The 14,101-nt window shown below is 38.5% G+C and overlaps 1 protein-coding gene across 1 annotated transcript in view; it reads left to right on the top strand.

The window, feature by feature from the left end:
* The window catches only part of LOC111872461 (vacuolar protein sorting-associated protein 13A), a 113,925-nt gene that overhangs the window by 40,895 nt on the left and 58,929 nt on the right, over positions 1–14,101 (top strand). Inside the window, exons 26-35 of the mRNA XM_033754711.1 lie at positions 1,920–2,154; positions 3,321–3,505; positions 4,280–4,449; positions 5,906–6,167; positions 7,164–7,275; positions 8,644–8,849; positions 10,505–10,633; positions 11,008–11,143; positions 11,254–11,439; positions 13,490–13,605. Coding sequence (XP_033610602.1) covers positions 1,920–2,154; positions 3,321–3,505; positions 4,280–4,449; positions 5,906–6,167; positions 7,164–7,275; positions 8,644–8,849; positions 10,505–10,633; positions 11,008–11,143; positions 11,254–11,439; positions 13,490–13,605 — 1,737 coding nt within the window. The remainder of the gene's footprint in view (positions 1–1,919; positions 2,155–3,320; positions 3,506–4,279; positions 4,450–5,905; positions 6,168–7,163; positions 7,276–8,643; positions 8,850–10,504; positions 10,634–11,007; positions 11,144–11,253; positions 11,440–13,489; positions 13,606–14,101) is intronic.

Here is a 14,101-nt window from a genome sequence, read left to right as displayed (position 1 = left end):
TTCTGCTGCACAAATCATACATGAGTAACTTAGTGGGGTAAAGTGGCCTCCGTAGTCTAGCGGTAACGTTCCCACCTCATGACTCGTGGTACGCGGGTTCAAATACCCGGCGGAGGTCATCGAATTTTTAAGGGCGGAAAAATTCAGGGAACAAGTCCTCCGGGAGGGACTTTAAGCTGTGTGTCCCGTGCCATAACTTTACGGCACGTAAAAGAACCTCATATCCCCAAAGGGGATCACTGAGCCAAATTCCAGGACGTTTCCCGCCCAACAATAGTCTCTAAGGCCTCCGATAGATGGGGGAAGCATTATAGACACCACTAAGCAAGTGGCTGAACTCGCTTTCTCGGCGGGACTGATGGTATGCACCATTTATCGATAGGGTATAGAGACTGGTAGAATATCATAGAGGGAAGCACAATAGATCAAACTGGTCGCGGTGCATGGGGAAACCCACCCTCTCTAAATAATAATAATAATAATAATAATAATAATAATAATAATAATAATAACTTGGTGGGGTAACGGTGTACAATATTGTATTTCAGCATCATGTTGCATTACTATTAATCTTCAGTGGATAAGTGTCTTCACCATCCAGATACAATGGTTTTATTTTTACCTTCTATCCTACACACACTCTTGTACAATATGTTTATGTATCACATGACCATCCACAGTTGTAGTTCCTCTTATTACGATGTATAACATTATGGAATGTTAAGCGTTAATATATAATACATTCATGCCAAAAATATTAACAGAATACAATGTACATACAATTGGCAGTGTGTGCTGCTGGCAATTGGAAGGTATGAGAATTTTATGGATTTTAGAGAATTTTTATTGAACATAACAGATTCCCCATGTAACTAAATTAAACTGGCCATGCAACAATTTTAGTAAAGGTGACTATATCTGAGTATTGCTGTGAGAATACAAAACATGTTGTAGAAGAGTGTACATAGGATAGAAGACATGAATAATAACGTTGCATTTGGATGGCGAAAACATCTATCCACTGAAGATCAATAGTGTTCAAACTGGTTAATTTCATGTGACACAATATCAAGTCTGACTCATGGGCACAATGAAAGACCAGAGATCATCCATTGACAGCCATAATATGGTCAAATTATGAGAAATTCTTCCATTTTCTCCTCTAGCCTGGCATAATAATGCTTCCCCTTTACTATCTATCAGCAGCCAAGTTATAACCAACTTCATGGAGCTGAGTCCTTCTTGAGAAGCCACCAGTTGCTCAGCAACTCGGAACTTCCCAACATTTAATGGAAGCCAACTGCTCATTACCGTGCTCACAAGAGCCTTCCATTGGTCCCTATCCTTAGCCATATCAATCCAGCCCATACCGTTTCATCCTATCTCTTTAAGATCCATTTTAATATTATCCACCCACCTATATCTTGGTCTTCTTATTGGTCTCTTTCCTTCTGGATTTCCCACCAATATTGTACATGCATTCCTCTTCTCCCCAGTTCATGCTACATGCCCTGCCCCCCTCATCCTCTTTGACGTGATCAATTTAATTATACTTGCTGAAGAGTATATGTTATGAAGTTCCTCATTATGCAGTTTTCTTCAACCTCCCATCTCTTCACCTGTCTTTGGTACAAATATTCTCCTCAGCAGGAAATATGTTATACCTAACATTATTTAATATCTTTCCAGTGGATAAATTATTTCTTCCTTCAATCTGAGGACATATTTATGACCAATGAAATGTGTCAGACACCTAGTTATTCACATTAGCATGAGATAAGATCAGTAGATGATATTACTGGTGTGTACATAGTAAAATTCATTGTAGGTCTGCCTGAATGTTGAGAAGTAAGAGTACAGTCTTTAGCATGTTGTATCATTTAATTTGAGTTAATGTAATTGGAACTGACTTGTGACAGGAGCCAATTCTGGAACAAGTGAGCATACGGCTTGATGTGAAGAGGATGGTGGCGTACCATCACACCGTGAACTCGTTGCCTACTGCGCCCAGTCCATATTTACAGCTGCACAGGGATCTCTTACTGTATGAAGTTGTTGGAGGAATGGAGAACGTTAGGATTAACCTTGGGCAGCGTGACTTGGCTACACTTCTCTCAGTTTGGAGTGACAATCTTGCTGAAGGCAGATTTATGGGTGAGTAATTAGAAACGAATATTGTTTTCAAGTGATGTTAAAAGTTGTAACAGAATGGAGGTTGAATTCTGTTGTTCTTATTGGTGGTAATTTATAGTCAAAAGATGGAAGGAAAGAATGCCAATTTACAAGATAGTGACATGTAGATGACACAGTAATTTATATTGTAGCATGACTACTTAAATAGTTTAAGTTGCATGGGAACGACTCCCTAAGTAAGTGAGACATCATTAGGTAAGGTCTTGGAAACATGTCAGTGAAAATGAAGGAATCATTGGAAACAGTGTTTTCTGTGCAGTGCAACCTGAGGCTATATAGCAATGGCAAGCGAGTAAAATTAGTTAGTACTGCAGTAAATGACAGACCCGTCCTCATCAAAGAGGGCGCCCCACATCGACAAAACCACAACTGTCTGACAATAACATAAATCAGCTCTTGTTCACCAGATGGGACTTGATACCAAGACCGACTGGCTGATTGACCGTTGGCCATAACGTGATTTTGACTTTGACCCTGAAATTGGTTAGTTGTATTGGTATTGGTTAGTATTTCTTGGGTTTCTGGATTTCATCCATCCCCTAGCAATCCAAAGAGAATGTATATGAAGCTGGATCCGTTTCCATTAACAGGAGAAGAGATGGCGAGGAACCTGAGCATATAAGCTGATCCAATTTTTGAGAGCAAAATAAATGGTAACTTGTATTCAGGGGATACTTGGTTCAGACCTGGACACCGGCCATCCTGATTGAGATTTTTCACGGTCTTCCTCAGTTCCCGCAGGCATATACAAGGACATTACCTAGGCCATGACCTCTTCTTTACAGATCCTTTCCAATTAATCATTACTGTATCAATCTAACAATTGATACTAATGGTCTAGATACTGAGAGCATTTCAAAACAATCCACAATCCCAGTTTCCCATTTGTTGTGAACTACCCAGAAACCATGTAATCCTATGTGTAAGTTACCATAGTCAGAATCTTTAGCATTGAGAGTTACAGACTGTCTCAAGATTCATCTAGGGGGATGAAGGAAAAATGAGTGCATCTTGGTCTAGCCAGAATTGGAACCCACTATCTCAGAACTTCAAGTCATATGTGATACTTTGGAAATACGTGCTCCATCTGCATTTGTACTAGTGACTGTCCTTGTTGTTTTGTGTAGATATGCAACTAAGCTCAGACTCCACATCCCCTGCTGAAGCACCAACACCCACAAATCCAGCAGAGGACCCAGCTGTGAAGAAGCTGCAGGCATTCTTCTGTCAGAGTGAGCAAGTGCGACGTGAGTCCAGTGTTCGTCTCTCACTTGATGGACTACAACTGTACCTCTTCAATGATATGGATGAGGTGAATTGCCAGTTTTATTAAGCAGGCAAAATAACTTATGCTTTTCTTTATCCCCTTTCAGACTCAAATTATTTTCTAATTTTCTCCTTCTGTTCCCCTACTACTACACTATCCTCGTCTCCTCATCTTCCTCTTCATAATTGCTTTTCCTTTACACCTTTTTAACCTCCCTTTTCCCTCTTTTCTTTTAATTTTCCTCCTCCATCTTACTTCACCCATCTTCTTTCTGTTTGTTCTTCTCTTTTCATTTCCTTCTCCCTTCCTCTTTAACCATTTGACTTCAAACCCTGACATAGATTCAGCTGCTAGAAATTCCAACAGCGCTTTGGGACTAAATGCAGTTGCACAGAAAAGCCCACAATACTTCCTCAGATGACTTTGGAATAACCACAAATACAGGTGCATTGAAAGCCTGTTCTTATTTCTGAACATCATTATGTTACACTTGATGTCAAGTAGTGGGGGAAATGCTGTACCAGGTTAACAACAACAAGCCATTCTCTTTGGCTGTTGCTGTTTTGACACAAGTAATCCAACTGATCTAATTGGCATGTGGTGCATAAAGAGTTAACTTTCTCTGTTTTCATCATCATCATCATCATCATCATCATCTCCTTCTGCCCTCCTGCTCCTTCAATGACATGACCTTTACAATTGTGCACGCAAGGTCTGAAGGGATTATGTATTTTTTTCATTTCCCATATTAGTTCTTCTATTTCTAAATGAAGCCTTTCTAAATGATATCGCGTGAAGAATGCTGTAATCTCTCTGCAGGTTCTCAGTTCTCCAGTGAGAGACATGAATCATGGACTATGCAAGTTGGATATTGGAGAAGCAGTACTGTCAGTGGATACTTTCACAGATCACAGTTTGGAGCTGAAGATGGCCCTGCAGTCTTGCTTGCTGGAAGACATCCGTCCTGATAACAGCATTATGATCAGGAAGTTAGTACTAATGTCATAAAATGTCAATTTCTGACCTGAGATTTCATGTTTTAGTGACACAGCATGTTGCCACAAGCTTTGTATTTCCTTATAAAATAATTATAAATGAAAATAAGGCCTGTGTTATCATATTCTGCCACTTCTTACTGCACTTATCTGCATGTATGCATTAATGTGTGTCATTCCTCTTGGCTGAAAACTGAGCTTGCTTGTCCCCTCTTCTGTTGGTGTCTTGCTTGGCTTGCTCTTTGACCATGAAAATACAGGCAGTATATTCCTTACAAATTTGACTGAACTACATAGATTAAAGCATTCCATCTTCTGAGATATAATGCCATGTAGTCTGTTCAGAATCAACTGACATTTCAGAGGAACAGGTCACCCCCATCTTTGGGATTGAAGAATAAGCGAAACAAAAATCCTCCAGAGTTCTGCTTGCCACATGCTTCATGCTAACTTCTGCTTTGCTTACTCTTTGACACTGCAGATGGAAGTGACATGTTCCTCTGAAAAATCAGTTGACTTTCAGTGGACTGCATGGCCTTATATCCCATAAGATAGAACTCTTTATAACTGCCGCTGTGAGGACCTCAGGTCCTGTGTGGCACCACATCCATGAAGATAGAACTGCACAATGCTATTGGCCTACAGCACCTTAGCAATGAAGCTGAAATTTTACTGCAGCATGGCGATGCATATTTTCTGTAATTATTTCCCTCACTCTTTCTAGAGGGATGGAGACTTATCAGAACGTCTGAACCTTTGAAATCCCATTTTGTTAGTCAGCAGAAGTCCCAAAAACTTGTTCTTTTTCTTTCAAAATAATGTGACTAGAAGTGAGTTCTAGTTGTTAGATTATTTTGTGAAGGCAATAAAGCATATGGAGTGACAGCTTACCTCTGTGTTTGAAGCAGCTAAGTAAGTTAAGTCACTGACTCTTGCATTTGTGAAGACTAAAATGTCGAAATTCATGCCTACTAAGTCTGGTGATAATATGAGTCTTTTAGAAGAGAAAAGCTAAGGACAGCTCACTCACATACATCCTTCAGTGTTGTGAATGTTGTTTTGACTATTTTGAGCTACTGGAAGGTTCTTTGGATGGTACTCATACATGCACTGAATGACAGATTGATTTGTGAACAAAGAATTGGAAATTATGTGGAAGGGAGGGATCATGGTCTAATTTAAGGTATTGTCCTATGGCATTTGGCATGTAAAATCTCAGTCAGGGTAGCTGGATTCTATGCTGAAATTTGACCCCTGGAATATGAAGTGTGACAACTGTTTGACCCAAACATGGGGTGCTTTTGAATATTATGATAATTATTCTCTAAACATTTGTGACAGTGACTGATTCATTATAGAAATATTATATTAGACATTGTGCATTTTTGACAACATTAATTATGACCATTGGGACAGCCCAGCAATTTGTTTATATTCTTTTTTTTTTCAGAATATTTCAGTCCCACAGTGGCGAAACAAAGATGGATTCCAGTCCCATCTCAGTGTCTGCACCACCAATCATTGATGTGACATTTAAGCAGACTCAAAGTGGTGACCGTTGTATTGATATCCTTGTAGAGAAAACAAGACTCAATCTGTCAGTTCCATTTTTTATGAACTTGGGCAGATTCTTGATGGACTGTCTTCCAGGAGAGCGCCCCACTGATGGTGGGGTTATAAACCATGGTTATGTAGGAGACTTAGGAGTTCAGGTGAGTTGTATTAACAGACTGGTTTCTCTGAGGAAAAAAAAATATCTAGTAGGAGGATATGCCATCTTATCTCTGAATAAATAATCAAATTTTCAGGCCTTCTTTTTTTTTTTTGGCAGAATTTGCATAAAATGAATGCATATAGGTGATGACATGTCTTTCTGGATTTGTGAAGCACAAAACTGCTGGACCTATTTTGATAAAATTAGACATGAACATTATGCTGTTGTATACTACTAATACTTTTAATCTTTAACCCTTTGGACACCACAAGCCAATTAAATTGGCTCAGAATACTTAGCATTACAGCTGCAATAGCCAAAGAGACTGTCTTGTTTTTAATCACTTAATACAGAATCTGTAGCAATAGATGGCATCATATGTGACATACTGATGTTTACATGAAAGAACAGGCTTTCACGTGATCTTCCCTATGGCTGTTTGAAGGAAATCTGAGGAAGTATTATGTATTTTTCTGGCCAGCTGAATTTACCCCAAGCAGTCTTAACATTTCTAACATGTAGCTCTGTGTCAGGATTTGCAAGTCAAAGGATTAATTTCATATATTGGTTATGACAACAGAGTGGGTGCATTACCTTATGAGGCCACTACTGAAATGCAGTTACTTCAGTAATGGTAGCAAAAAGAATAATCACAGTAATATATTTTTTATCTTCTAGAAATGTATGTACACTGAAAGTGAATGTCTTGGTAGAGAGCAGATTGTATTACATATAATATTGCATGCATTCGTTTAATTATGCCATTGAAGAAATGTAGTGAATATAGGTTCAATGAAGAAAGAAGCTATTTGAAACACATGGCATTGAGAATGTGAAGATGCAAAGAACATCTGTGGAAACTGTGTTCACTAGTATGGTTTGCGACTTTTCATCTTTATGCCATTCAGAGATAATGCATTAGCCATTCCAAGTCCATATAAAATTCACATTGTGAACATTTACCGTCATATTGTGTTACAATATTCAAATACAGAACAAAGCTCCTGTAGAAACACTGAAACCAGTGCCCCAGAGACCACCCAGCTCTGCTGACAGTACCAGTGGCTACTTCTCGTCTGGTGCATCTTATGTTGATGATCAGGCTGGTAAGTTTATGGGAATTTTCCCATTTTTATATACATATATACACCAATTTCCCAGGGAAGATACAAGAAATATATTTTTGCTTATTACTTGTGGTCTTCTGGGTTATGAAACATGCAGTATGGTAGGTGGGTATCAAGCTTAGGATGTTCAGCCCTGAAAACAGAGGCAATATATTCCTCAGAAATGTTGGTACCCAACTACCATATTACAACATATCATAACGCTTGTTATTTTCACCACACGAGAACCTCAGATTATACATATGTATGTTTATTAAAGTTAATAATAACATGTGAGCTTTTCAAAGCTAAGAAGACTGATTACAACTTCTTGTTAAACAATGCTCAAATAAAGGAAACAAGTTACATATAGACCAGTATGCAGAAACCAGCATATACTGCATTGCATCAATGGCTTATTTTTCTGGTAAGTATGCATTTCATCAGCTATAACGTTCTTTACATCAGTAGCTTACCAGTCTTTTCATGTACGTATATACATATATATATATACATTCATCCATTCATTTCCTTTATTTTCCATATATCCATGCAGGTAACAAACCTAGGATGTGGAAATGGTCCCTTTGAAAATAGATATATCAAAATACATATACAAAATTGAACAAGTCACATAATTAAAATCACTTACATTAATCGATTAACATAAATAATAATATCAAGTAAGCAATTTAATAAGATTTTAATTATTGTAAGTACTTTATTGTGAAGTAAAGACGTAATTTTTATTTAACCCTTTCACTGTTATTAAAGGAAAATATACAAGTCATGCCAGAAAATATTCCTGGATTGTTGAGATTACATCAGTACAATATTTCGTAGTGGTTATGGCACTATGCTACAAGTCGGAAGGTCGCGGGTTCAAATACCGATGAGGTCATTGGATTTTTTTCAGTTGACCTAATCCTTCCGGCCGCACTATGGCCCTGGGGTTCACTCAGCCTCTAACAGAAATGAGTACCAGGAATTAAATAAATAATTTTCCTGGGAGGTAAAGCTCGGCCGGCGCATAAGGCTGACAACCTTACCGCCATCTTTGAGCTGATTGTCTAGATAATGCGGAACCCTTAACGTCTCACAACCCTATGGGCCTTCATGGCCTGTTACAGGGATAGCTTTACTTTTTTTTTTTTTTTTTTTTTTTTTACAATATTTCATGTGTGTGTATGTAAGTCATTTGCCTCATGGTGAAGATGGTGACTGCTGTGTACCCTGAAACCTTGGTACATCTTCAACATACATCATGTCTAAATGCTGGAAAGCCAGGGTCATGCAGTTAGTTTCAACAGATTTTTTTACAGCCTAAGCATGGCAAAAGGCTGAATTGACATGCTGCTTGTCCTACAGGACTGTCAGTATCAGTGCAACTGAGGAAGCCAGAGATTATGCTGTTTGCCGATTTGTCAGAGCACAATGGCCATGCCTTGTTGCTCCGTACTGAATTCCTCATAGACTACAGCCGCCACCCTGGTCGAGACTCACTGATCTGTTCTCTGGCAGGGCTGCAGATATTCTCTAAACTTCAGGGACGTAACAAACAGCCTCCACACCTGGTAAAAATTGTGTTCTATTTACTGTCTTTTTACTTATTTTTTATTTCAAAGTTTCACTATTCTTGTACTTCATAGCTAGTTTTGTACATAGTCCCCTTCATTAATATTCCAGCCTTCTGTTGCCTCATGAATTCTTTCCAACCATTTTAGTTCTGATCTCCAGATTTAATATTTTACATTTTATTTCCTGTGAATATGATGTCTTGGAATTCTTCCTGCTGTGGTAGTGTAGTTGGCTGAGGCACTATGCTACAAGCCAGAAGGTCACGGATTCAAGTCCCGATGAGGTCATTGGATTTCTTTTCAATGCACCTAATCCTTCCAGCCGCACTATGGCCCTGGGGTCGACTCAACCTCTAAAAGAAATGAGTACCAGGAATATTCTTGGAATATTCTTGGGAGTAAAGGGCAGCCGGCGTGTAGGGCTGACAGCCTTACCGCCATCTATGAGCCGATTGTCTAGAAAATGTGGGAACCTCAACATCTCACAATCCTCTGGGCATCCACAGCCTGTTACAGGGATAGCTTTACTTTCTTTACTTCTTACTTATTCCTCCTCCTCCTCCTGCCTGTGCTCCTCCTCTCCCTCCCACTCTTGCCTCTGCTCATCATCATTCTTCTCCTGCTCCCCTTGTTCCTACTCCTCTTCCTCCTTCTCCACCTTCAATTGTCTCATTCTCCTCCTGTCACTGCTCCTCCTCTGTCTGCCACTGCTTCTCTTACTCCTTCTCTTTCCCCTGCTCCTCCTGTTCCTCTGGCTCTTCCTTCCCTCTTTCTCAGGCTTTTTCTCCTCCTCCTCTTCCTTCTGGTCCTCCTCCTGACCCTGTTCCTTTTACTCCTCCATCCCTTCCTCCTCCTCCTGCCCCTGCTCCTCTTATTCCTTCTCCTTTCCCTGCTCCTCCACTTTTTTTGGCTTCTTCTCTTTTTCTTCCTCCTCCTCCTGCTCCTTCTCCTCCTCCTCCTCTTCTGGCTCCTCCTCTCTATTATTTTAATCTTCTCATAACATAATTTCAAATTCCAAATGGACAAAAAGTCTCCAGTCTGTTCTATCTTCCATGCAGAGATAAAAGCAGGCAGACTTTCTGTGCTCTTGAGCTAGATGGCCACTTTCCAGACATGTTAAGTAAGGACAATACACTGCACACTCTAAAATAAGATGGAAATAGAAACCATGTCACCAGCTGTCTCCTTACTTCACTTATGCATGTGTGTTGGTTGGCCAATGTCCAGTTACATATCCTGTGATTCCACTGACATGTGCACACATGCAAACTTAATTTCTTAGCAAATAATAATTTCTTAAGAAGAAAATTAGGTTTTGCTGAATTTGTTATTTAGGGCATTCTAAATGGTGCCCCCACCCTCTCAACAGGGAACAGAAGAAGCTCCAGATTATGAAATGTTGTGTTCTTCAGATTACTGGATGATGGACAAACTTCCAAACCCCAGAAATCCTGATTGTTATTTAGCATGTTGTATCTTAAAAATTTAATGTGTAACCAAAATTTTCATGAGGGACTATTTGTGGTACATATCTTTACTTTTACGATCATGTTTTATAATTTATTTAAGGAAAATGTTCTAAAACCCAATCATCTAAAACACAAAGTGCTTTGTACATGAGAAAGGGTGGAAATTATGTGGTTTGTTTTCAGGTTTTGCATCCATGTGATATAGAATTTGTCAAGAGTTTCAAGTCAGTGGAAGATGGACTAAAAGTGACCGCAACAGTCAGTACTATAGATGTTCATCTGTCAGCCAGCACTGTACACACTGTCAGTGATGTGAGTAATCTATGTAAAAACTGTTCCAAAGTAGATGATCACAGGTATATTCTTTTATATATTGAGTTCCTTTCAACAAAATGACTGTCAAAGTCAAATGATTGTCTAAAAGACCAAGAATCTTTACTCTGTATTCCTTACTCCTATTGGTCAACTCCAAGCCCTAGTCTGGTCCTCTCTTTCCCTACATCAGTACCACTTTTCCATTCTACCACTTACCATTCTACCCTGAACATGGAGTCAGCATGTCACTTCGCAACATTAGTAACCATCTACCAGTCTGCTTATGTTACATCCCAGAAGCCTGTAGCCTTAACAAGTAAAATTGTAGTTTGTATTTAAGTTTCATGCAGTGTGTGGTTTATATGATTCAGGTGATTGAAGACATCAGAAACTTGCTCCAAGCTGAAGAGACTGAAACACCAACAAAACTTGGGAATTATAATGCTGACTTGGATGATCTCTGGTCTCCAAAGAAAATTCAACCTTACATTCTCTCTGACACTTGTGGTAAGTGAATACAGTTTTGATTTTCCTAAATGCTGTGTAATCTGAGCCACTAAGAGCATTATTAAATAAACCATAACTAAATAAGTAACAATATTTGTTTGTGTTTTTAGAAAGTCTGTTGTATAGCCAGCCAGCTTATCCTGAAGGACGCCCTAAGGAAGCACTCACAGTGGCTGTTCCTAAGATATGTGTGGTTTTTGAGCTGGAAGATGGAAATCACAGGATACCTGTTCTTCTCTTCAAGTCATCTATAGAAGCCAATGTCAATGACTGGTCCAAACAAATGTATATGAAAGGTAGAATATCTGTAAAACGTTTATATGTCTAGAAATTAGACCAGTGTTTCTCAACTAGTGGGACTTTACAGGGAGTAGGATGGAACATGAGGTCTCAAAATTATCAGTTCCTCTCATTCATTGATACAATACTAAAATGTATATAATTGTAAAAATACACTTCTTGGAAAAAGTGAAGCATTGTTTTTACTATGATGAGACTACCATTCCTTTGATAAAGTGACTAGGGGGGTGCTAGATACAAATGCTTGAGTTTCACTGACCTAGACTATTTATGATCAACTCATGGAAGATTATATTGGAAAGGCATGCAGCATGTGTGAGAGATGAGACGTGCACATAAAATTTATTTAAGAAACTAGAAGGGAAGAAATGAGGATATTATTTTAATAGATTTTAAAGTATTAAGGTTGGAGGATATGGACCGAATTTATAGGGCTTAAGGATAAGTACCAGTGGCAGCCTCTTGTAATATTTTTAATAAATTTATGGTTTCCATAAAAAGTGGTAAATGTCTTGATTTGCTTAGCAACTGCTCAGAGGTAGTAGTTCAGCAGTTAGCAAGCTATTTGGTTAATTTAAATATAATGTATATTTGTACATTATGGTCAACAAAGGGCATTAAATGTTGCTGAATTTGCTGTGCTAATTGCAGTGAAGGATAAATGTATTTAAAGTTACTGTTCTTTTTCTGGAGGTTGTCCACTATCTTGTATTCCAAAGGTACACAACATTTTGGAAAGTGAGTGTGTTTCTGCTCCCAGGTGAAAGAATGAGGTGACATCTCAGTTGCGTCCTTTAGGAATTGCTAATCTCTGGTCCAGGGTTTGGGTTTATTTCTTTCTATTGGACCCACTGTGTAGGTGCCTTCTGGCCCTATCACCTGAAAACACAAAGAGCTCCACTTTGCATTACTGGAGTTTTGGACTTTGTCCATCGTCCAGTTTTCTTCTTCCAGAAAGAATGTAACATTTCAGAAACTGAATCTGTTCCACCCTCAAGTGTGGAGGCAGAAGACGACTACTCTGTTGGGTCCATTAGAAAGAGCTCACCTCAGTCTCTGGACAGCCTATGTCAGTGTAGCTATAGCTACGTATATACTGCAAATAAAGATTTGTCAGTGTGAGATAGTAGGAAAATGTACAATAGAAACTGAGACCATGCACAGACCTTCAACTAAAATAGAAAAGGAGATGGGAAATGAGTGTAACAAACCAAACCAAACCAACAACAAAATCCATAAACAATAATTCATATAATTGTTGTGTTCTTTAGAGTACCGGACCATGGATAAAGATCAGAAATCCAGTAATCCTGAGTGTTAATTGCCATTGTCATATCTTTTGAAATCTACACATAAACAGATCAAGTTTTTAAAACATTTTATTCTGAAAGAATATCCCACCATGGACAGAATCAAGAAACAGGGTAATTCCAAATGTTATCACCAGGGCCCGGATTTTGATGACCTGAATATATTTAAAAAATGACCTATAAAATAACGGAAAAATCCAGGAAAATGACCAAAAATATGATCTAAAAATGTAATATGCAGGGCCCGGATTTTGATGACCTGAAAATATTAAAAAAATGACCTATAAAATGACCGAAAAAATCCAGAAAAATGACCTAAAGGAGAAAAGAAAGAACACTTCGCTTCCATGTTATTCACATTTCAGAAAACATATGAAGAAAAATTCCCTAAAATTGCCAAAAAATGACAAGAAATACCCTTAAAAGTCCAAAATATTACCCCCAAAATGAAAAAAATACCTATAAAATTTACATTTCTGTAGCCAGCAGCTCATATCCGAGAGTTATATATTTAAGAGCATCGCATAGGATACAAGGAAAAAAAGATGACATGTCATCAAAATCCGGGCCCTGGTTATCACCATAACCCTTTAGAATTATGATATATATTGTTAGGCTGCTGTTCTTATTTCTTAACACAGATGAAGCTTATGGCCTTGTGTGAATTTTGTGGGTGTGCTGCTAATAACCTTTTGAACCAAATGGGAAGATTTCATGAACCTTTTGTTATCTTCAGCCGAGATACAGGTGCAGGCCTCATACTATAATGACAGAGTTGGAGCGTGGGAGCCCCTTATTGAGCCCTGTGTGGAGGAAGAGAATGTGTACAGGCCTTGGGAGATCTTTGTGAAGGTACTGCATAACATAACAATTAGAACAAATATTATGCATTATTATCCATCGTACTGTTTCTGTCTAAAACACAGTGTTTCGGAGACTGGATTCTGTCTCCGTCTTCAGGTAAAACCTACTTGGTTGGGTCCAATCCATAGAGCTAGTTACTATCTCCGGGGACAGTTGGCCCCAATTGATAGAGCTAGTCACTCTCTACTGAGATGATGACTAGCTCTAACGATTGGGTCCAACTGAATAGGTTTTACCTGAAGATGGAAACAGAATCCAGTCTCAGAAACGTTGTGTTTTTAAATATAAAGAGGATGGTGTTTTAGATAAAAACAGGACAGTTGATAATGTCCAGAAGCACAATATTTGTACTAGTGTGTCATCATCACAGATTTTTAGATGTTATAACAATTAGAGTTATCAAGACAGATTTGTCATTTCCATAAGAGCTAGATAATTTTATTTTCTTGAAAGATTTCTAAATATTTAGGTTCATTATGAGATA

The sequence above is a fragment of the Cryptotermes secundus genome, unplaced genomic scaffold, assembly GCF_002891405.2.
Source record: "Cryptotermes secundus unplaced genomic scaffold, Csec_1.0 scaffold505, whole genome shotgun sequence".
In the NCBI taxonomy this organism is placed as follows: domain Eukaryota; kingdom Metazoa; phylum Arthropoda; class Insecta; order Blattodea; family Kalotermitidae; genus Cryptotermes; species Cryptotermes secundus.
This window is presented reverse-complemented; position numbering and strand designations above follow the sequence as displayed.